This window comes from Python bivittatus, unplaced genomic scaffold (assembly GCF_059951505.1).
Source record: "Python bivittatus isolate LINGU-HERP-01145 unplaced genomic scaffold, Pbiv_v1 ctg000480_np1212, whole genome shotgun sequence".
Lineage (NCBI taxonomy): Eukaryota > Metazoa > Chordata > Lepidosauria > Squamata > Pythonidae > Python > Python bivittatus.
The window spans coordinates 26,969,782-26,992,687 of record NW_028277075.1 but is presented as its reverse complement, the minus strand read 5'-3'; the positions used below and the strand labels follow the sequence as shown (position 1 = coordinate 26,992,687).

At 39.1% G+C, this 22,906-nt stretch overlaps 1 protein-coding gene across 2 annotated transcripts in view; it reads left to right on the top strand.

The window, feature by feature from the left end:
• UBR1 (ubiquitin protein ligase E3 component n-recognin 1) overlaps window positions 1-22,906 on the top strand; it is a 72,513-nt gene that overhangs the window by 32,944 nt on the left and 16,663 nt on the right. Inside the window, exons 18-31 of one of the 2 annotated variants that reach the window (XM_007425584.3) lie at window positions 1,258-1,323; window positions 1,419-1,520; window positions 1,865-1,928; window positions 2,735-2,859; window positions 5,891-5,943; window positions 7,014-7,116; window positions 11,314-11,362; window positions 14,227-14,381; window positions 14,930-15,029; window positions 16,759-16,868; window positions 17,195-17,284; window positions 17,770-17,951; window positions 18,865-19,070; window positions 20,402-20,495. In XM_007425584.3, coding sequence (XP_007425646.2) covers window positions 1,258-1,323; window positions 1,419-1,520; window positions 1,865-1,928; window positions 2,735-2,859; window positions 5,891-5,943; window positions 7,014-7,116; window positions 11,314-11,362; window positions 14,227-14,381; window positions 14,930-15,029; window positions 16,759-16,868; window positions 17,195-17,284; window positions 17,770-17,951; window positions 18,865-19,070; window positions 20,402-20,495 — 1,499 coding nt within the window. Of the gene's footprint in view, window positions 1-1,257; window positions 1,324-1,418; window positions 1,521-1,864; window positions 1,929-2,734; window positions 2,860-5,890; window positions 5,944-7,013; window positions 7,117-11,313; window positions 11,363-14,226; window positions 14,382-14,929; window positions 15,030-16,758; window positions 16,869-17,194; window positions 17,285-17,769; window positions 17,952-18,864; window positions 19,071-20,398; window positions 20,496-22,906 lie in introns of both variants that reach the window. The other variant, XM_007425583.3, reaches the window with a different exon arrangement.

Below are 22,906 nucleotides of genomic sequence, written 5' to 3'. Positions count from 1 at the left end.
TGTAGTGCTAACATATTAAAGTTTTAAAATTAGAATACGTGTTTCCTAAGTACAGATATTGAATATGAATGTGGTAAAATAACAGAAAATACAGCCTGTGTGAGATAAATGGAAAATACGTGTATATATTTGCATTTGAAAAGGCCTAATTAAATAGAAAGAAAATTGCTACATATACTGTATATGTATACTGTATACAAGTATTGTATATGCATGTATATGTGTATATATGTACTCCCCTATTCATCTACCAGTCCAATCAAATGGAGTAATCAGCATGTTGTCATCAGATGGGACCTTGGAGTGGTTGGAGTAGGCATTTTCAGTCACTGTCCCCATATATTGGAATTCCCTTCCCACAGCAATCTGGTCTGTTCATTCCATCCTAAGTTTCAGGAGAGCTGTTTTAAGGCCTGGTTGTTCCAGCTAGTACAGGAGGAAAGCGTGTTGCCAGTGAAGGTTGGAATCTGGCAGGCACACGACTTTACATATTTTCAGTTTATTAACTTAATATTGTCAATTTTATTTATACTACGGGTGGGTTTATTTATTGTCTTGATCATTAGCTACCCACAGCCTTTGGGAATCGGTGGTATACAAATTAAGAAAGAAAGTAAATAATAGAGAGAGATGGGGGGATATATTACAAAGAAATAATATGGAAGCCAGAAGAGGGGAATTGGTCTCAAATTACCAATCCTCTTTTCCCTGCAGCAGCCTGCCCCTATCTCCCCCTCTATTTCCCTCTGTCCACCACTTCCCTGGTCGTTCCTCCTTCTCTCTCTTCTCCCTCCAGTTCAGCATGTCCCCATCTCCACTCATGGCTTCCATCACCAGTTTGCCCCTCCCTTCAGCACTCTGCATTTTTCACTTGACCCTTCAGCACAACTGCTTGTATCAAATAATCATAACCCTCCCAGACCTTCCACCTCTCCACCATGCAAAATAATCAAACAGTCCCCTAATCTTTCTGCAGCACGAAAAGCTATTCCACTGACAGAGTGGGATACGTTATTTGGCATGGGCTGTGAGAGAACAGGTAGAGATCACTTTCTGGGGATAACTGGCTCCACTCTTGTCTTGAAGCCAGCTTCCTCTTATGCAATTTCAAGTGCCAGAGAATTTGGATTCTAATTATTTTGGACATTTTTGAACTGTACTTGCCCAAATTGAAAGTCTAGTTCTGTGTTTGTAAAAAAAAAAAAAAAATCTCAACTCTGCATGAAAATGTATTCATCAACTTTTTTTTTCTTTCAGATGTTTTATTATCAGGATGTTAAATGTAGAGAAGAAATGTATGATAAGGACATAATCCTTTTGCAGGTGAATATGTCTTTAACTTCGATCTTCTAGTAACTGCTCCTTATGTATCACTTCTGTTATTCTTTAGTACTATTTATGATATTTATATCTCATAGATAGGGGCAGCATTTATGGATCCAAATAGTTTCCTTTTGCTTGTCCTTCAACGGTATGAATTGCTTAATGCCTTCAGGGAGACACTGCCAACTAAAGACCAGGTAAACAGACGATTCTGTTCATTTTACTATCGTAAACCAAATTATGTAGAAATCCATACAAACTACATATATAATATTTTTCACCCAAACTGGAACAGGCTAAATATGATATTCTTCTACTAAAGTGCATGGAACAATACTTCAGAACATTAATCCATAATGTGTTTGTTTCATATTCAAAACACACTTTTGGGTTCCCCCCCCGAGGTCTTCTGCTGCAGCTTGCAGCACAGCTAGATGACACGAAATTTAAATTTAAGTTTCTTTGCTGATTCATCCACATATAGTTTTATATCATTTAAATCAATCATGTTTCAAGAATGTGATTTGTTTTAATTTTACAGGATTTCAATAAGCAATGTAACACATTAATAGAAGAGATGCTTCAAGTTCTTATTTATGTTGTAGGTAAGAAATGACAACTTTTAGAAAATATGGGGATATTTTCCTCTTTGGATTTTTTTTTTTTTTTTTGCTGTATATAAAAAATAATGTTGTTGAAAATAGAAGAAAATAATCCTATTAAACAGCTGTACATCACTAAAACATGGATTTAGTATTTGAAACAAATTATTTTAATGTGAGAGTGTTAGATGGTGCATTTATTACAAATCTTACTGGATTAATTATGAACTGCAATTACTATTGTCCAGGTACTGTGGCTGAATGTCATCTTTTAGACCATCAGTTTAGCAATATTACTAATTATGCCTGACACTATCAGTGTATGGTTAATTGTCTCCAATTAAGAGCCTATCTGGCATATTGGTATATCTTGTAAAACACTGTATTCGCAATTAGCTTGGACAACCACACATATATAAAGAGGCAGCCTTCCCTTTCACCTGAAATTAGAGAAATAAATGCTTTTCATGAGATTATTACAGAACAGAGATAAAGAAATTAAACTGTCACTAGTTTACTGATACTGATTTTTTGCAAGAAAAATAGCATAATGTTTTTAACATTGCACTACTAAGTGAAACTGCTTCTCTGTGTTATATTCCAGAACTTGTTATGATTTGTTCAAAGTCTTGGAGCATTTTATGCTAGTTTTAAAGAACTGTTCCTCTACTACACTCTTGGTCTTACAGTATGATTCCTTAAATATACTGTATAGGAATACACTCCATTATATTAATATCTGTGTACGTGTATTTGTGTATTTGTAGTAATTCCTTGGGCTTTTTGTTCTGTTTTGTTTTTCTTATTAGGAGAACGATATATCCCAGGAGTAAGTAATGTGACAAAAGATTATGTGACAATGCGAGAAATAATCCATCTACTCTGCATTGAACCAATGGCACATAGTGCTATAGCAAAATCTTTGCCTAAAGATGTGAGTAACTCTTTTCTTTGCCTCTCTTCTTATATACTCTTATAGATAGTTCTTGCTTAATGACCATTCATTCAGTGACCATTTTAAATTACAATAGTGCTGAATGAATGGTAGTTACGGCCACTCCTCAAAGTTACAACCATTGTAGTACCCACACAGTTGCATGATCAAAATTCTGGCACTTGGCAAGTAGCCCGCATTTATGACTGCAGCATACAGTTCAACTCCCCACACCTGCCTGTCTCCCCTCCATCTCTGCCCTGCACTCTGCTGCCTACCCCTGCTACCCCCAACTGACCTTCACCGTCTTCTTCCTCCCGCTGCTGGCCCAGGATCCAAGCACTGGGCAAGGGGACAGCCCTGGGACGCACACGGCAAGTACAGCAGAGGCTTGTTTGAGAAAGGGAGCTGGCAGGGAGTAGGCAACAGGACAGAGCCAGTGGAAGAAGCAGGGCAGCAGTGCGAGTGGCGGTTCCCCAGGCAAAAGTAGTGGCTGTTGGTGCTGTGCAAGCCCTTGTGATCCTGTCCCAATTAAGGTTGTTAAATGAGGATTACCTGTAATTTATTTTTCTTTTGACAGAAATGTTTAAACATGCCTGCTCAAATCTTTAGTGATTATTACAGTCAGCTCTTATGTCTGTATTCTGTTCACATTTTACATGTTTGTTTATTAATTGTGCAAAAGGCTCTGGTGGGCTATAATACGTTAAAATTATAAAGGCAATAATAGAAATAAATCAGAATGATAAAAAACAACAGTAATAATAAATAATCTCTTCCCAAAGATGGACACCAATAGGAAATCATATTCACTGAGAGTTTTACAGATACAGGAGTGTACCACTTACGTTATTTTACATCAAACTTTGCAACATGAAGGTTACATGAAGAAAAGTAAACTTTTAAGCATTGATTATGATTTACTTGATGAAAATTTCAAAAAAAAATTATTCTTTTTAGAACCAAGGGAGTTAAGCTTTATCACTTCCTTTTTTCATGCTCTATGGTGTCATTTGATTATTGCTACATTAGTAGCATCCCTGCCAGATACATGGGTTAGCGTGAATATTTGTAGATGTAAGTTGTCTTCTCTGGTACAGGTAATCCTCACTTAACAAGTACCTTGTTTAGTGACCGTTTGAAGTTACAGCGGTGTAAAAAAGAACACCAGCCTTGTGACCATTCCTCACATTTATGACTGTCACAGCATCCCACGATCATGTGATCACCATCTGGGCGCTTCTCAATCAGCACGCATTTACGACTGTGGCAACATCCCATGGTCATGTGATCGCCATTTGCATGCTTCCCAACCAGCTTACGATAAGCAGAGTTAATGGAGAACACGGAAGTAAAATCATGTCACAGTCACATGATGTTTCACTTAACAACCACAACTCACTTAAAGACCAAATGGGAATTGATTTTTCACTTAGTGACCATGGCGCTTAGCGACAAGTTGCCGGTCCCAATTGTGGTCACTAAGTGAGGACTACCTGTATGGAATAGTATCCAGAGAAGACTTTTTCATCAAAAAGCAGGAAACATTTCTTCAAATATAATATAGTTTTTTCTTACAGTGAATGATTTGTTTCCTTTTTATATATTCTTACCATACAGTTTTCTCAACTTAGTACAGGTAGTCCTCGTTTAGCAACTACCTTGTTTAGGGACTGTTTGCAGTTACAGTGGTGGTGAAAAAGTAACTTTATGACCAGTCCTTGCGTTATGATCTTTGCAGGTCTGTAAAGCTGAAGTTCACTGAGCAACTGCTTTGTTTAATGACTGAGTTGCCGGTCCCAGTTGTCACTAAACGAGGACTACCTGTAGTTGCAAAACAGCAGGGCAAGGAAACACACTCATATTCCTCATCCGAATCTCCCCCCATCCCCTTTCAGGAGAAAATCTGAATCTAGATTCCAACATGAGGAACACAAGGTCCTCTAGGTACTCTTCTTCTCTTGTGAATCTAGTAGAATCTCTTGATTCTCTTTATCCCAGCATGTTCCACAGGTGTACCTGCTACTTTGGTGGCCCTATCAAGCAACACTGCACTTGAAATTGCCAAGCCACCATTTAATCATGAAAGATAATCAGAAATATGTTTGGTCTATAGGCTAGATACATATGTCTCTGCAGCAACAACCTTAGGTGGAGACTTTTGCCATGTGTATTTCTGCTTGAAATGAAAACATCCACTCATCCTGCCGTATGCTGCTTTTTTTTCCTTTTAATTCCACTCAGCATATCTTCCACAAGAAAGGGAAGATTGATACTATAATTCACCTTTCAGGCTATGTTTCTTAATTTTTTCAGAGACTACAGATGGCCCTTGCTTAACGACCACTCGTTCAGTGACTGTTTGAATTTGCAATGGCACTGAACGAGTGGTACTTACAACTGGTTCTTGGAGTTCCAGCCATTGCAGTATCCCCAAGGTCATGTGATTGTGATCTGGGCAACCAGCTTGCAGTTACAACATTGCAGCGTCACATGGTCGCCATTTGCAACCTTCTTTGTTGGCTTCTGATGAGCAAGGTCAGTGGGGAAGCTGGCAGGAGGTTGCAAATGGTGACCACGTGCCATCCTCACTTAACAATCCGCGGTGATTTGCTTTACCACAGCAACTGAGAGTCCCAGAATTGCCATTGCTAAGCAGCACAGTCCTGTGATGTTGTGCTTTATGACTACGTCACTTAGCGACAGCAATTCTGGTCCCAATAGCCATTGTTAACTGAGGATTACCTGTACACACAAAAGCTCTGCATTTCAGTCTCCCCTCTCAGCCTATTTCATCTATATTATTTCCTTGGTAGGGACTGGAAGGAGATTACTGTGGAGAGAGAGAAGTATCAGAAAACATTATCACGTGATTCATCAGCAAATACAATATGTAAGCCTGATGAGGATCTGTTTTGCATCTCAACAGAAATGATCATGATTCAATGTGCTGCTCTCTTGATTTGTTTTTAATTTACTATTTTTCATCAGCCTATTTTGCTTATGTCTTGCACGGTACATGTCTTCACAGGAAAACAATGAGACTGGTTTGGAGAAGGTAATCCACAAAGTAGCCATATTCAAGTAAGTGCTTGTTCCTTTTAAATGAATAAGTATTGGTGACATGGTTAAGGGGCTGGCCTAGAACCCAGGAGATGGTGAGTTCTAGTTCTAGGCCTCCCTTAGGTATGAACACCGGCTGAGTGACTTTGGGCCAGTCACTCTCTCTTAGCTGAACCCACCTTACAAGGTGGTTGTTGTGAGGAAAATAGGAGGAGGAAGGAGTATTAGGTATGTTTGCCACCTTGAATTATATACAGAAAAGGCAGGATAAAAATCTTATATAGTAGTAATAACAATATAGTTGTGTTGCACATTTGAGATACATATGCCTTCCAGTCTTCATCAAAAGCAAACATGCAGAACTGTGCTCAGGTTATTGTAGGTCTTTATTCATCTCTGTACTGAAACATTTGATGCATTTGACAGTAGTTTTATATATATTTCTCTCTCTCTGTCTCTGTCAAAGAAATGTATTATCTGAATTGGCTTGCCTGGGGAGGAGCTTTTGTGTTCTGTGGCATATTCTGTGGCACGTACTATGTTCTCATGAAAAATAAGGCTGTCAGTAAATGCTAGTTATGATGATTAATGTTACTTTCAGGATCAGAGGTAGCGTAGCATTGAGTACCAGTTGCCAGATACATTAAGGAAAGAGTGCTGTTGTTTCCCATAGGCACAGAGATATCTGCAAAATCTAAAGGATTTGTTAGAATGATGAAACTAGTGTTGCAACACAAACGCTGCCCCTGTGTATCAGCATGGGACATCACAGTGTGCATATGAAAGGGGCAGTTTCTCTTGTAATGTTGCAATGCTTATTTCATTATTGGCTTCCCCTTTTTCCACCACCACCACCATCCAGCAGACACCTCTGCATAATCATCTGGTTGGATAATTTTGAAAATGATAGTTGGAAATGTAGACTTTTGGTCTGAGTCAACAGGACTGTTCTTCATTTTTGATACATACCCAAACTTTTTGAGGGTTCTTTTTCTTGCTTTTAATGAAAGTAATAGTATTTTCTTTTATTATAAATAATTGTTAAATAATTGCAGTATGATTTGAAGATAAACTTTTTTATTTACATAAAGAAAGCCCGGTGTATCAAGCCATGGAGTTTATGAATTGAAGGAAGAATGCCTCAAGGAGTACAATGTATTTTTTTACCATTATACCAAGACTCAGCACAGTAAGGTAAGAAAGCATAACATGAACATATGAAGTTAGGACACTGACATGCATTTCTTCTACAACCTAAATAGATTTGTTAGGCAAGAGACAGAGAAGGAAGAATGTTAATTAATATCACTGTGAAATAACAGAGATCTATTTTTATCACTGAAAAACATATTTTATTTGTTTGCTTATTTATAGTTTTTCTATACTACCATACTCCAAAATGACTTCTGGTGGTTCATAATGTGCTATAGAAACCCAGCCAACAATAAATAAGCAACATATATATAAAAGGAATTTTTCAGAGACTTTTCAGATTTTTTCCTTAGTAAAAATAGTCAAATTGAATAGCAAAAACAATTTACTGTCTACAATTTCAGTTTCTAGATTTCTTTTATCTCATCAGGGATGGGCAAGATAACAGCTTGCAGGTGACACCTGCCTCCTTGACTCTTTTTATGATGCACCAAGCCTTGACCCTGTTGCTGAAATTAAGCAGTCTACTTAATTGCAGTGGCCCAAATGTTTGCCTTTTCTCCCCATGTAAGTAAAATAGGCATATTAAGTCTCTGATAGATATTGTACACTTATTTGGCTGATCTTTCCAAAAAGCAAAACTTGGAGGAGAAAATGGGAAATTCTGCCCTGTTCCCTCAATGAAGTCATGGCATCACTGCCATAGCCCTGCAGCCCTCAGAGACAGAAGAAACAAGTTCCCAGCCGAAATAATGTTGCCCTGTTCTAATTTAGATCCCTTTTTATAGATATATTTTAAGTCCTCTCCTGTTAGTATTCTGGGATGGCTAAGATATAACCAACCAGCTTGATTTGATTATCTTGTGCTTTAGAAGACCAAAATTGTTTTGGTATACATGGTAGCCAGTACTTATAGCAACCTTTCTCAAAATAATTCCCTTCAGATTTCTTGGATGCAGCCAGTTTGGTAAGACTATCTGAGAATGTTGAATATTGTAGCTTGTCATATCTGACATGAAAAAGAAAAAGGCTATTCATTGAGATCGGAATCCAGGTTTCTTGACACCACATTGACATTTCTACTTGTTATGCTGCATTGGTTCCCAAATTTTATGAGCCTCATAAATACTGAATATGTAATGTTGAAAGATTCAGTTATATTTAACATATTAAATAGCAACATCACTTTTTTTTCCAATGAATGGTAAATATCTATCAAAGTTCAAAAGCTGCTACAAATCTTACTTTTTCCTTAATACACTTTATTATTATTTATAATTAATCTTTCAGGATAACAATCCTCCTGAAGTGGCTTGTATGAAATATAATCAACTGTAAATGCAGTAGACATTCAGGATATAAATAAATTCCAGTTGTTTCCCAAAGGGTATTTGGGGGTAAATGGGAGGAGGGGCAAGAAAGAGTATAGGAGAGAATACAGTGGTACCTCTAGTTACGAACTTAATCCGTTCCGTGACTCTGGTTGCAACTCAAGTTGGTCTCAAGTCGAGGTAAAGTTTCCCATAAGGTTCAATGTAAATACAGTTAATCCGTTCTGCCCTCCGAATTTGATCGCACCATGAGGCAAATTTCCCCATAAGATTCAGTGTAAATACGGCTAAACAGTTCTGAAACATATGCATTTTATTTTTAAACCTCAAAAACCTTCCAAATGCCACAAAAACCTTCCAAACGCCACAAAACACACCACAAGCCTCACCGAACGTCTCCTTGCTACCGCGATCTCTGGCCGCAGGGAAGGGCCGCAGTGATTCCCTGGCCGCAGGGAAAATGGCCGCAGATCCAGTTCGTAAGTAGAGGCAGAGTTCACAAGTAGAGGTAAATTTTTGGGGCCGGAGCTGGTCGTATCTTGAAAAATTCGTAAGGAGGGGCATTCGTAACTAGAGGTACTACTGTATTTTGCTTCTGTCTTTTTGGGGAATTTTCCCGTTTGATGTTTTTGACCTTAACGGGAGGGAGAGGGAGTGTTGCTTATCAGGCTCTTTGGCATGACCTTGGCAGAAACTTGACAGAATTTCCCAAATACTTGATTTGGCATGGCTTAACTAGTCTCTAAGCTCATACTTACCGTAAGATTCTCAAACCCACAACACAATATACAGTGGGGCAAAAAAGTATTTAGTCAGTCACCAATTGTGCAAGTTCTCCCACTTAAAAAGATGAGAGAGGCCTGCAATTTTCTTCATAGGTATACCTCAACTATGAGAGACAAAATGAGAAAAAAAATCCAGAAAATCACATTGTCTGATTTTTAAAGAATTTATTTGCAAATCATGGTGGAAAATAAGTATTTGGTCACCTACAAACAAGCAAGATGTCTGGCTCTCACAGACCTGTAACTACTACTTTAAGTAGTTACTTAAAGTTACTTACTCTTTAAGAGGCTCCTCTGTCCTCCACTCGTTACCTGTGGTAATGGCACCTGTTTGACCTTGTTATCAGTATAAAAGACACCTCAAACAGTCACACTCCAAACTCCACTATGGCCAAGACCAAAGAGCTGTCGAAGGACACCAGAAACAAAATTGTAGACCTGCACCAGGCCGGGAAGACTGAATCTGCAATAGGCAAGCAGCTTGGTATGAAGAAATCAACTGTGGGAGCAATAATTAGAAAATGGAAGACATACAAGACCACTGATAATCTCCCTTGATCTGGGGCTCCACGCAAGATCTCACCCTGTGGGGTCAAAATGATCACAAGAACGGTGAGCAAAAATCCCAGAACCACACGGGGGGACCTAGTGAATGACCTGCAGAGAGCTGGGACCAAAGTAACAAAGTAACATCAGTAACACACTACGCCGCCAGGGACTCAAATCCTGCAGTGCCAGACGTGTCCCCCTGCTTAAGCCAGTACATGTCTGGGCCCGTCTGAAGTTTCCTAGAGAGCATTTGGATGATCCAGAAGAGGATTGGGAGAATGTCATATGGTCAGATGAAACCAAAGTAGAATGTTTTGGTCTAAACAACTTGTTGTGTTTGGAGGAGAGAGAATGCTGAGTTGCATCCAAAGAACACCATACCTACTGTGAAGCATGGGGGTGGAAACATCATGCTTTGGGGCTGTTTTTCTGCAAAGGGACCAGGATGACTGCTCTGTGTAAAGGAAAGAATGCATGGGGCCATGTATCGTGAGATTTTGAGTGAACACCTCCTTCCATCAGCAAGGGCATTGAAGATGAAACGTGGCTGGGTCTTTCAGCATGACAATGATCCCAAACACACCGCCCGGGCAACGAAGGAGTGGCTTCGTAAGAAGCATTTCAAGGTCCTGGAGTGGCCTAGCCAGTCTCCAGATCTCAACCCCATGGAAAACCTTTGGAGGGAGTTGAAAGTCCGTGTTGCCCAGCGACAGCCCCAAAACATCACTGCTCTAGAGGAGATCTGCATGGAGGAATGGGCCAAAATACCAGCAACAGTGTGTGAAAACCTTGTGAAGACTTACAGAAAACGTTTGACCTCTGTCATTGCCAACAAAGGATATATAACAAAGTATTGAGATGAACTTTTGATATTGACCAAATACTTATTTTCCACCATGATTTGCAAATAAATTCTTTAAAAATCAGACAATGTGATTTTCTGGATTTTTTCCCCCATTTTGTCTCTCATAGTTGAGGTATACCTATGATGAAAATTACAGGCCTCTCTCATCTTTTTAAGTGGGAGAACTTGCACAATTGGTGGCTGACTAAATACTTTTTTGCCCCACTGTAGCTAAATAAGAGTGCATCTTAGGAAGACACCACTACAACAGTTGAATGCCTTCAACTGAAGGTGCAATTCTGCCTACTGTAGTTATTTCCTGTACTGACCTCTCATCCCAACCCTTGTTTAATTGAATTTTGTTCAGTGCTTCATGGCTTTGAAACTGTGATTGTTGGTTGTTGACATAACAGACATTTCTGTCCTGTGAAACTCTGGCTCTCAACTTCCACACAGCTGGACAAGTTTGGCTGGTAGTTGTCACCTACTTTCTTCCTTCTTTTTTTTATAAGAATTCCTTGACTATTCCATGGAAAATGTTTAATTTATGAAAATTAGACGGGAGCAATTTGTATTATTTTTCCAGTTGTAACTTTATATGTTTGTCTTGTGCTACACCTTCTTCAATTTGGTCCCCTTTTTGGACCCAGTAGTTTATAAGTACTTTTGGTAGATTCACATCATTCACATGTTGGTGTGCAGAAAGCAAATTAAGTTATTCATTTTACAGGCTGAACATATGGAAAAGAAAAGAAGAGTACAAGAAAATAAAGATGAAGGTAAAAAACCACAGCTGAATTATGAAATAAAATGGAGGGATAGTTGATGTATCTGTAATGCCCTATTTACATGAAATTAACAATTATAATCATTCTAGTGCTGATCTGAAATTGTTTAAATGAAAGCATTGGTTTCTGAATTATTTGCTATCAGCAAGAAATTGGGAAGCTTATGACCATACATCTCATTCTTTGTTTGCTTTTGTAGAGATACATACTAAGTATAGACCTTACGATCATTTCTCCACTTGTGGCTGAGTTTGGAGAGATTTTGGATGTTTTGTGACTTCCTTAGATGCTGAAGTATAGACATTAGACTGAGACTGGGATTCCTACGTTCCTGTACATTATTAGATGGGAATTGTGACCACTAGCATCAACATGATTTAGTATTTATTTATCTCCATTTATATGGCTGCCCATCTCAAATACATGACTCTGGGCTAACAACAAAACAATTAAAAAGCTATTTATTAATATGTTTTTATATTGTGTGTGCATGTGTGTATACACACACATGCACACATACATATATACATACAAAAAAAACCATTCAAACACAATCAGTAGCCCTGGTACAAAAACCAACAAGAACAATTAACATAGCCACTGCACAGGCTCTACCACCCATCTGGATTCCCAAGCCCAGTGGCAGAACCATGTCTTTAGGGCCTTATGAAAAGCAGTAGGGTTGGAGCCAATCTGATCTTTGGGAGGATGATGTTCCAAAGGGTGGGTGCCACAACAGAAAAGGCTATCTTTTTGGGCCCTGCCAGATGAAGTTCTGTAACAGTCAGTACTCAGAACTTACTTCTTCTGCCAGACCTAATGGAACAAGTAGACATAATTGGGGAGAGGTGGTCCCTCAAATAATTGCTCTGCTAGTTATGCTGTATTCCAAGTCATTACTTTGGCCCTATAGTTTTACTGTGCAAAGATTAATTTAGATATATGAAAAATATAAACATACAGATCAGTATCTTGTAGGAGCTGATGAGGAGCTCTGGGTAAAATTATAGCCTATTAGTTTCCAGGAGTATCTGTTAGTCGCCCTAAATGAGGAATGGTTAACATGTGGCCTTACAAATAAGATTAGATTGCAACTCCAGTCAGTCCTCTTGGCAGAGCTAACTAAGATTGATGAGAGTCAAAATGCAATAAAACCTGGATGATCATAAGTTGCTCATTATTGCTCTGAACCTAAATTTATATTGTGGTGGCTTTTGATCTACCTTAATACATTTTAAATACCAAGGTTTGGCAGTACCACTATTAAATAGTACCAATTTGCTTAACAAGTCCTAATGTTTGTCATGGAGTAGATCAGTGGAAGAAATAATTGCTCAATAATAGAGCACATACTGTAGTTTGCATTTATAAAATTGGCAGGTTAGATTTCTAGCCTCACCCTTTAAAAGGTGTCTAGATGTCAGCACTTAACTAACCTTGGCCAATCTCATAAAACTAAGTGGTGTTGCATTTTGTTAGTACCTGGGTGGAAAGCCAACCAAAAAAAAAAAAATCAGGATTTTGGGCTAGACAAAGTAAAAAATATCCCAAAAGAAAGCAGTGGTAAACCACTTCCATGTTGTTGCTAAGAAAATTGCATGGATATGTCCATTAAGTCACTTGAAATTGAACTCAACTCAGTAAAGACTTCATTTTTACCTAAGCATTGGAGCAGCAAGAGAGACTGGCAGTAATAATAGGCAGTTACTTTAATAATAATAATAATAATAATAATAATAATAATAATAATAATAATATATCCTGCAGGATACCTTTAACACCATCAAACAACAACATCTTCCCAAGGTCTTTGGGAAGGACTTGATAGGTGAATAAAAATGCCAAATCCAGTCTAAACATCTGGCTGATTGTGCGACCAACCATATTAATATATTAAACTTGTATGCCGCTCGACTGTCAACAATTCTGGTTGGCTCACAGCAATAAAATTTCAATCAAATCAATAAAACATAAAAGATAAAGGTAAAAGATAGCAAGTACCAATAGAAGAGAATATGTGTAGCTCAGGTTTGAACTGTGGAGTCCTTGGGGTTCTCTGAGCTTGGTTGTTTTCTTGCAAACATTTCATTATCCAGCTAGGTAACATCTTCAGTGCAAAGATAGCAAGTCTCACGCTCCCTCACCCAAAGGCCTGGGTGAAGAGTCAGGTCTTCACAGCATTTTAAAAACAACAGAGCTGGGGCTATCTGGATCTCGGGGGGGAACCTCATTCCAGAGGGCAGGCGCTGCTATAGAGAAGGCACGCTTCTGGGATCCCAATAGACGACATTGTTTAATTGAAGGAACCTGGAACACACAATCCTGCAGGATCGAATCGGCCAGGCAGATGCTATGGGAGACAAGCAGTCCCTCAAATAACCATGTCCTGTCCCATGTAGGACTTTATAGGTAACAACTAGCACCTTGAATTGTACCTGGAAGCAAACTGGCAACCACTGCAGCTCACAAAGCAGAGGTGTACATGAGCATACCGAGGCATGCCCATTACTGCTTACACCACCGCATTCTGGACCAGTTGAAGCTTCTGAGTGGTATTCAAGGACAGCCCCATGTAGACCGCATTGCAGTAGTCAAGGTGCGAGGAGACTAGGGAATGAATAACTGTCTGAAGGGCCCCCCGATCAAGGAATGTTCATGTGTCTCACAAAACACTGTATAAGAGAAAGTATATACAGTTGCATTTGTCCTCTTATAAGAATAATTTCTACTTCATACCTGCCTATATATATCAGTTCATCACTTTCAGCCAAATCTGAATGCTTAAACTTCTTTCTTTCATAGTATCATAAGATAGGTAGGCAGTAATGCACTAATATATGTCTGCATTTTTGTAGCACTACCACCACCTACACCTCCAGAATTCAGTGCTGCTTTCAGAAATGTGGTGAATGTTCTCAACTGTGATATCATGATGCTTATTCTTAGAACTGTCCTGCAAAGAGCACTAGAGCTGGAAAATCACTTGTGGACAGAAGCTATGATACAGATGGTATGTTTGTCAGCCCTGGCTTGTAAAATTTCTGGTTAGAGGGAGACCATGTTTTAGCAGTATCTCTATCTTAAATGCCTTTTGGGTTTTCCAGTATATATTTGTCATATTCATTTGTGTGCTCTACTTCAAATAATTCCAGGCTCCATAAACCTGTAAATATGTGGAGACCTGTATTTGCCTTAACATTTTATTTATTTCGAAACAATTCTTCTTGATATCTGCTTTATTATTATTATCTAAACCTGTGTTTCTGAACCTCGGCAACTTTAAGATGTGTGGACTTCAACTCCCAGAACTCTGGGAGAACACTTTGTTCATTCTTCCCCATTCCCAAGTCCAGGTCTACATTCTTTCAACTCTTATTGTGACAGGCTAGCTCTCGGTAAACATTTAATTGCTGTGTGTCTCAGCAACCAAATGCTGGCTGGTGTTTGTCTCCATCCTAGAAGTTGGTCATAGCTAACATTGGCTAGAACAGTTACATGGCTAATTAGAGAGTACTCCATTATTCTGAAGGATTAAATTTGCTACCTGTCTCTATGTAGGTTCTTCACCTCCTTGCTTTGGGTTTACTTGAAGAGAAACATCAGTTAGAGCAGATTCCAGAAGAAGAAGTGACCTTTGACTTCTATCATAAAGCTTCAAGTAAGTGTGCCACTTTAGAAAAAGAGAATCTTTATTTAGAAATAAAGTATTAATTCACTGATCCAGGAATCCATAACTAGAGTAACTGCAAAGTGCTTTTTAAATGCCAGCAGATGAGTATAACTAGGCACCACAGTGTATTTATGTATTGCGTGTGTGTGTGTGTGTGTGTGTGTATAATGTTATATTGTATTAAATATATATGATGAGTAATAATATGTAATATATATATACACACACACCCATTTATATAAATATAAATACACACACTATGTGTGTGTATACATACTGTACATACATACATACATACATGTATTACCCATCCCTAAACATTACAAAATTGAGCATTAGAAAGAGCAATCAACTGAACTCTGAGGCACAAGAGGTTCTTTGTAATACACAGAGACCCAGTGAATTTAAAGTAACAACAAAACTTTACTGGTTGCAAGATACATTTGTTCTTTCTCATACACACACACACGCTCATCCACACTTACCCACGTCCTTCCCAACTAGGCTGCCAGCACTAGCTAGAGGGACGGAAGCCACCAAGTCTGGATCCAAAGATGACTCAGAAGATGCAGACGGCTCAGAGTGGGTGGGCTTTGGGACCCCTTTTATCCCCAAAAGTCCTTACTTTGTTGATTCACAAGTCTGGCAGTTGTTGATGGGATTGGGGTTTCCATGTGCTCAGGCCCAACTTCTTTTGTCTGGTTCAGGTCACATTTTTCCTTTGTTTCCTTAACGACTTGCTTCGTTCTTATCTACCTCCCCAAAGGGGTCTCATAGACAAGATTCCTGGCTTTTGTCCTCTCTGCTTACGTGCCTGCTTCATCTTTTGGTTATGGCAGCTTCACCCTGGTCTCACAAATCCCTTCTGTAATTTGGATTGTACCAGACGTACATTTATTTTTATTGGTTAGTTTTTCCGGCATGTAAAAATACAGCCAGTGCACATGCAAGTCGACAGCTGAATTTATAAGGTAATATAGGGTGTTTCAATTAAACTCTTACAATCTTTGATTTTGCTAATTTTGGGAATACATTTGATAAGATAGAATGGCCTTTCTTAATAAAGATGTCTTAAAAAAAAAAGATGGAAAATGTGTTTTTCACCTATAGAGCTGCTGTAAGTAAACAACCTAATGTAAGAATCAGATTTAATGGTATAATAGCAAGGCAATTTTTAAAATCAATAAGGCTATTTCTTCTTCTTTTCTTTAGTATGTCAATAGGAATACTTCCATTTCAAAATAAGGATAAAGAAAAAGCACTCGAGTTGAGCAGATCTTAATTTATTTTCATATATAGCTGTTCCCTAGTATCTTCATCTTTCATCTTCCATATGAAAACCTGCTTTTGTCTATTCTTGAAAGATAACTCAAGTGTCTGGTAGCCTTCCCCAATTCAGTGCCATCCCAGTGTGTTGCACTGGAATACACATCTGGCCATGGCCATCCTGCCTGGGGACAACGAAAGCTGTTTGTGCCTCACTGCAAATGCCATTTTTTAAAGTAGTGAAATATACATCGCTAATAAGGTAGTGAGAGGTTAGCTGTGACTGAAGGTAAATTTATAACTATTGAAACTTGCTTATACTGAATTATTCAAATGATAGCAATTATTAGTAAAAGAAGGAAATGCAACTCCTTTAGGAGAATAAATGTATGTGGCTGAATTGATTGAATCGAATGGATTTTTTTTAAAACTTCCTTCTCTGTTGACAAAGGAATGGGAAGCTCTGCTTTGAACGCAATGAACATCCTCATGATTTTGGAAAAGCTAAAAGGAATTCAACAGCTGGAATCACAAAAAGACATGATCAACTGGGTACTGCAGGTAACTAAGGACCACAAGTGAATAAATGAATCAGGAATTGGCAGGGTGGGGCTTGAGGGTGCTGTGACCTATATTATGGTCTTCCCCCATAAAATAAAATAAAGCAAAAGAGTCTCCATAGAGCCCAAGTGGAGTAAAACAATTAAAGATGAGTGCATTCCAACTACAGAAGAAAGATAGCAAGAAGAAATAGCATTGGCTATATTGAAATGGTTACTAGCAGAGAATGCTTTGGATCCCCATACACTTCTCGCAAGGCAAACTAGAAATATCACATGTGCTGCATGCAGTTTGTTTGTGTTTAACTATTAAATCTGTGTTCACAGATGTTTGAAACGATAAAATGCTTGAGAGAGAAGTCTTATTTTCCCACAGCCATCATTGCACCTATGTCAGAATCTACAAAGGTTAATGAGGTAACCATGAAATAAGGTAGCCCTAGATTCTTAAACATCTAAAAGTGATTAAAGGTCTTACAGATTTTATCAGTAGAGGACAAGGTGAATGGATAAAGGTTCTCATTCCTCTACCTTGTGTTCTGCTTCTTGTACTGTATGCTTTGCTTTCAAATCCTTCAGCAACTACTCCTAATAATTGCAGTCACCATTCTGTACCCCATGGAATTGTATTTTTTCTTTTCCTGAAAATTGCCTGTGGCACTTTCATCCCTCCAAGGATTGTTGGGAACATGAACTTTCACTTTAGTCTGAAGAGGCAGTCTTTTGATGTCTGCTTTTTGAGTTTCAAGCTCTTCTCAACATTTGATAGTGCTTAGAATGCTGAAGGCAGTACTGTGGAATGTTTGGGGATTTGTCAAGATTACCTGAAGGAAATGCCAACTTTTATTTTATTTCAGTGGTTGTCTTGAATAATACAGAAGGTGTTTATTCTGTTAAATCAGATGCAGAGAATTCAGGAGAAAGAGAAGGCTGAGAGGAAGAGAAAGGCAGAAGTAGCCCGATTACATCGCCAAAAGATCATGGCTCAGATGTCTGCTTTACAGAAAAATTTCATAGAAACTCATAAGCTCTTATATGAAAACACGCAAGAAACACCAGGAAGAGATGTTATGGAAGTGGAGAGGTAGGAAGAGGGAATAATATATTGGCTAATTGCAGAACTTAAACAAGTTTGGACCTGGTTAGTACTTGGATGGGAGATCCCAGGAAACCCCTAGAAGACACTAATGGCAAACGGTTCCTGTGCCTTTATGCTTTCCCAGGGTTAGCTAGTTACACTGGACACAGTTAACAGCTCTCTTAAAGGGGCAACGTACCTTTCTGGATCCCTTCCTGTGTTAGCTGCTTAGGAGATAACACGGGAGAGACACACATCCCCAGAGAGGAGAAAGTGATGCTAGTTCCTGGGGTGGAAGAAGATTGGTGCAGACCATGCCTTTCACATATTATAGGATAGATCATAACGCGAGTAGTATCCATGCTAAAATGTGAGGCATTTTTGGCAAAGCGGTGCCTCATCAGATTATATCTAAGAAGCTGAGAGCAGGCCTCAGTCTTTTCATAAGAGAAGGGAGTGATGGCATGCATGGATTTTGAATGTATGTCAATGTATGAGCTCTTCCATCCCTGCAAGATAGAGTTTAATCTGTCTTAATCTGTCTTAATCAGGAAGGATCTACTTCTGTACTACTACTTGTGCTGGCTGAATAGGCTTTTGTTTAAAACCTGAGAGTGCTGAAATTATTTTTAAATATTAAATGAAGAAAGTTATTTCATCACAGAACCCAGACAAGCATTAATAGGTTTCTGTGATCACAATGCTGTTGTATTACTGTTCAGATTTACTCGGTTCAGCTGCTTGATAGCTGCTGCATTAAGCAGGTTTTAATTGAAGTTCAGGTTGAGGATAGAGTCATTTGTATATAGTTTTAAAGGGAATTTGATTTTTATCTAAAAGTAAATTATGAGTAATTATTTTAGTGCTCTTTGGCTGGATCGTTGACCAGAAATCCACTGATTTGAACCTTGTATCTTAGGTTCATACTCCCACATTATCATGTCAGAATTGCTTTGGGGCCCAAACGAGGCCTGTCTGTTACCGAAAAGGAAAGGCTGACATGTATCCTGTGTCAGGAAGAGCAGGAAGTGATGCTAGAGAGTGCTGCCATGGTTTTATCTGCCTCTGTCCAGAAATCCACTGCCTTAACCCAATGTAGAGGGAAAATACTTGGACTTGCAGGAGGTATGTATTTCCTGTCTTTTAGAATCTTACCTGTTAAGCCAAGTTATAAAATGAAATATTCTGTTGTGAAACCTTTTGGAAAGTTTTATTATCTCAAAGAAAAGCCATAGAATGGAGTTTTAGTAGAAAGGGAACATACAGTGGTACCTCGGGATACGAACTTAATCCGTTCCGTGACTCTGGTTGCAACTCGAGTTGGTCTCAAGTCGAGGTAAAGTTTCCCATAAGGTTCAATGTAAATCCGGTTAATCCGTTCCGCCCTCCGAATTTGGTCGCAACCCGAGGCAAATTTCCCCATAGGGTTCAGTGTAAATCCGGTTAATCCGTTCCACCCTCCGCCCGAATTTGGTCGCAACCCGAGGCAATTTTCTCTTCAGAGCCTTACTCCTGCCAAGCCTGCTCTGCATTTTCTTTGGAGCCATGCTAACACACACACCAAAAACCTTCGCAAAACACCACAAAACACACCACAAGCCTCACCGAACGTCTCCTTGCTACTGTGACCTCACCCACAGGAAGCCGCGACCACGTGGCAGCAGGGAAAATGGCCGCGGATCCGGTTTGTAAGTCGAGGCGAGTTTGTAACCCGAGGTAAATTTTTCCTGCCGAAGCTGGTCGTAACCCGAAATGTTCGTTAGTAGAGGCGTTCATAACCCGAGGTACCACTGTACTTTACAGGCTATATTGCCTTCCCTGCCACTACCTTGCCCTAGGATTTGGTCTAATCCCAGTAGCTTTTGGCAAGAGCAGAAAGTGACTTACGATGGAGGGGCAGGAGCTGAAAGTGGTGCCTTTCTCTGCCCTGCTTCGAGAAGCAATAGCTGGTTACCTTCAGCCCTAACAACTGGAAGTGGGCAGGTCACTCTAAACGAACCATTTTTTTTCTCCTCTGAAATCATTTCAAAGGAAGGGGAGAGGCGTAAATCCATCTTGTTCCCCATTTCTCTTGTAACAAAGCATTGTAGGAAGAATATACACTTAGGAATATAGCATAAATGAACTTGATATAATTTATTTATCAGAATCTTTGCTTCCAACTGATAGCTTCTCATCCTATTCTATTTTAAAAAATCCTCCAAACCCTAAAATTCTGAAACACAAGAGTATTACTGACCAAATATTGGCAAATACGAATACACCGATCAATCACACGTAATGCAAAAGAGTCATTTGTTAGTCTTTTAATTTAATATCAATGATAAGTTCTTTTTCATTCCCTGAAAAGATGTCCCTTGCCAGAATTGGATGTGTAAATTTATTAGTAGAAATTTTCAAAACATCCCTTATTGCAACAGGAAACAGTGTGATTGTTTATTTGTTTTCCTCAGCAGAAGATACTGATCCTCTTTTCATGGAACCAGACTTGTCATGCGGAACACACACTGGCAGTTGTGGTCATGTGATGCACGCTGCTTGCTGGCAGAAGTGAGCTGATATATTTAGTGACTTTTGTTTGCTTAATCTTTAGTCAGTTTTCAAACTACCTCTTCTCAAGTGTTATGCATATATAATCATAAGCAGAGTAAGCAGAAAGTAAAGAGAGAGCACTTTATAGCCAAGGAATATACTTAAAGAAATATAAGGCTAAATACAGTGAAAAAATTACTTGTTGATTTAGTTCCAAATTCCATAGTAAGTGAAGAGATATCATAGGCCAACTCAGGTGGCACAAAATAGTCCTCAAGCTTTGCATTTTTTTGATTTCTTCATCAAGTCAGACAATAAATAAAGCAATAATGAAAAAAGAATGAAAAGGGTGGGATGGATAAGGGAGTAGCTGCATTTGCCTTGAGTTGCAGTCTCAAGACCTTAAGATTGTGGATAACAGTCAATTCCACAATGCCCACAATTGTTCTCTCCTCCCCTTTTTTTTTGGTCTTTACCATGTTGCCTGATGAAGGACAACACAAACATTTGCACACTATTGTGTAACATTTGAGGTAGATTAAAAGAAGGGATTACCTTATTCTTGTGGAATAATTTAACATTCAGACCACTGCTTTCCTGATGAGCTTCCGCAGAGAGGGGCATTTAGGGGATGTTAAGTTTGGGTCTGCCCCTGTTCAGTTGTGCCATTATGGCTGACATTGTTTATATTTGTCCTTTTCTTTTTAGTCTTTGTTCTTACCCCAAGTCAAGATGTTATAAATTATTCGTGGGTGGGTGGGTGGGTGGGTGGGTGGGAGGAAGGAAGGAAGGAAGGAAGGAAGGAAGGAAGGAAGGAAGGAAGGAAGGAAGGAAGGAAGGAAGGAAGGAAGGACAAATGGGATTTTGATTCCTTTATGAGCAGCATTATTGTTTTTTGCTTTTTGTGTGCTTTCTAATTTTAAAACACAAAGGCACAATATGTAAAAACACTGCTGTTGAAATATTTGTGTACTAATTTACTAGATTTACAGCTAGAGTTTCTGTTGCATAGTAGTGTATTTGCATGAATGTTTTGAACCACTGTTTCTGCCACATAACTTAAATTGCGTCAAGCCTTACCAGACTTTATATTCTAGGAAAGATTCTGAATGCGTTATTAAATAATAGGTCTGCATGCACCTGCCTTACTACAGATGAAACATCTAACAAATGCGATATCAACCCCATTTATTTAAATGTGAATCTCCCAAACCTTCTGACTTTAACACTGTTATAAATAGACTGGTTGGGAGAGATTGTATTTATCTGAATGCAGTGTATATCACTTTATTCATTTCTGTTTCCCTCTCAAAGGAGGGGGGAAAGTATATGAAAACCAGGTTTTCATACTGGGTTGAGAGCAATCCCTCATTTCTAACACATGAATACAACTGCCCATTTAAATTGGTAATTCTAGAGCTAAACAAGTATCCAAAAGGTATTTTAAATATCTTAAAACTATGTCCAGATGACCTGATTTTTGAATAATTTTCTGATAACTCTCAACAGTTATAGGGATCAGTTTGTACTAGGATTGGCTGGCTGACTCCTATGTCACTGCTAGTGATGTGAACGTTAATTTCTTGTTTCTTTAAAGCTGCTTATATGCAACTTTTGTCTGTGTGGAACTATTGCCTGATTGTTTTTACTGATGGTACTTTCTGTTCCATATAAATACAATAAGTACAGGTAGTCCTTGCTTACCAGCCGCTCATTCAGTGACTGTTCAGAGTTAGGTTGAAAAAGGAGATTTATGACCAGTCCTTGATCTTGCGGCCATTGCAGCATTCCCGTGGTCACATGATTGTGATTCAGTTGCTTGGCAACTGGCATACGTTTATGATGGTCACAGCATCCCACAATCACATGATCACCATTTACGACCTTTGCAGCCGGCTTCCAACAAGGGAAATTGATGGGGAAGCCAGCAGGAAGTCTCAACTCACGGTCATGTGACATCGTGCTTAATGACCACAGGTGATTTGCCTCACGACCACAGCCGGAAACAATGTCGTAAGTCGGGCATGGTCATGTGATGTTTCACTTTATGACTGTGTCGCTTAGTGACAGAGATACTGATCCCAACTGCAATTGGTGAGGACTACCTGCATGTACTATAATGATTTATTAGGACTGTGCAAAGTGTTTGAAAGAGTGCTTTGTGAAGCTCTCGTCCTCGAGGTCTTGAGGCTGCTGCCTGCCTGTCTGCTCTGGAAAGCAAAATGTGGGCAAAGGGGCCATTTATATGCAGGCATGTGAAGACCACCTGTGGGAGCCCTTAAGCAGTAATCCTGATCCTTGAACCTGTGGTTGCCTCATGTTCACTTCTTCCGGCTTGCTGCACCATGCATCCCTTTGCATGCTTCATACAGCTCTTTTATTTATGATATATCCTGCCTTTCAGGATCACTGTCCTCCCCAAGCAGCTC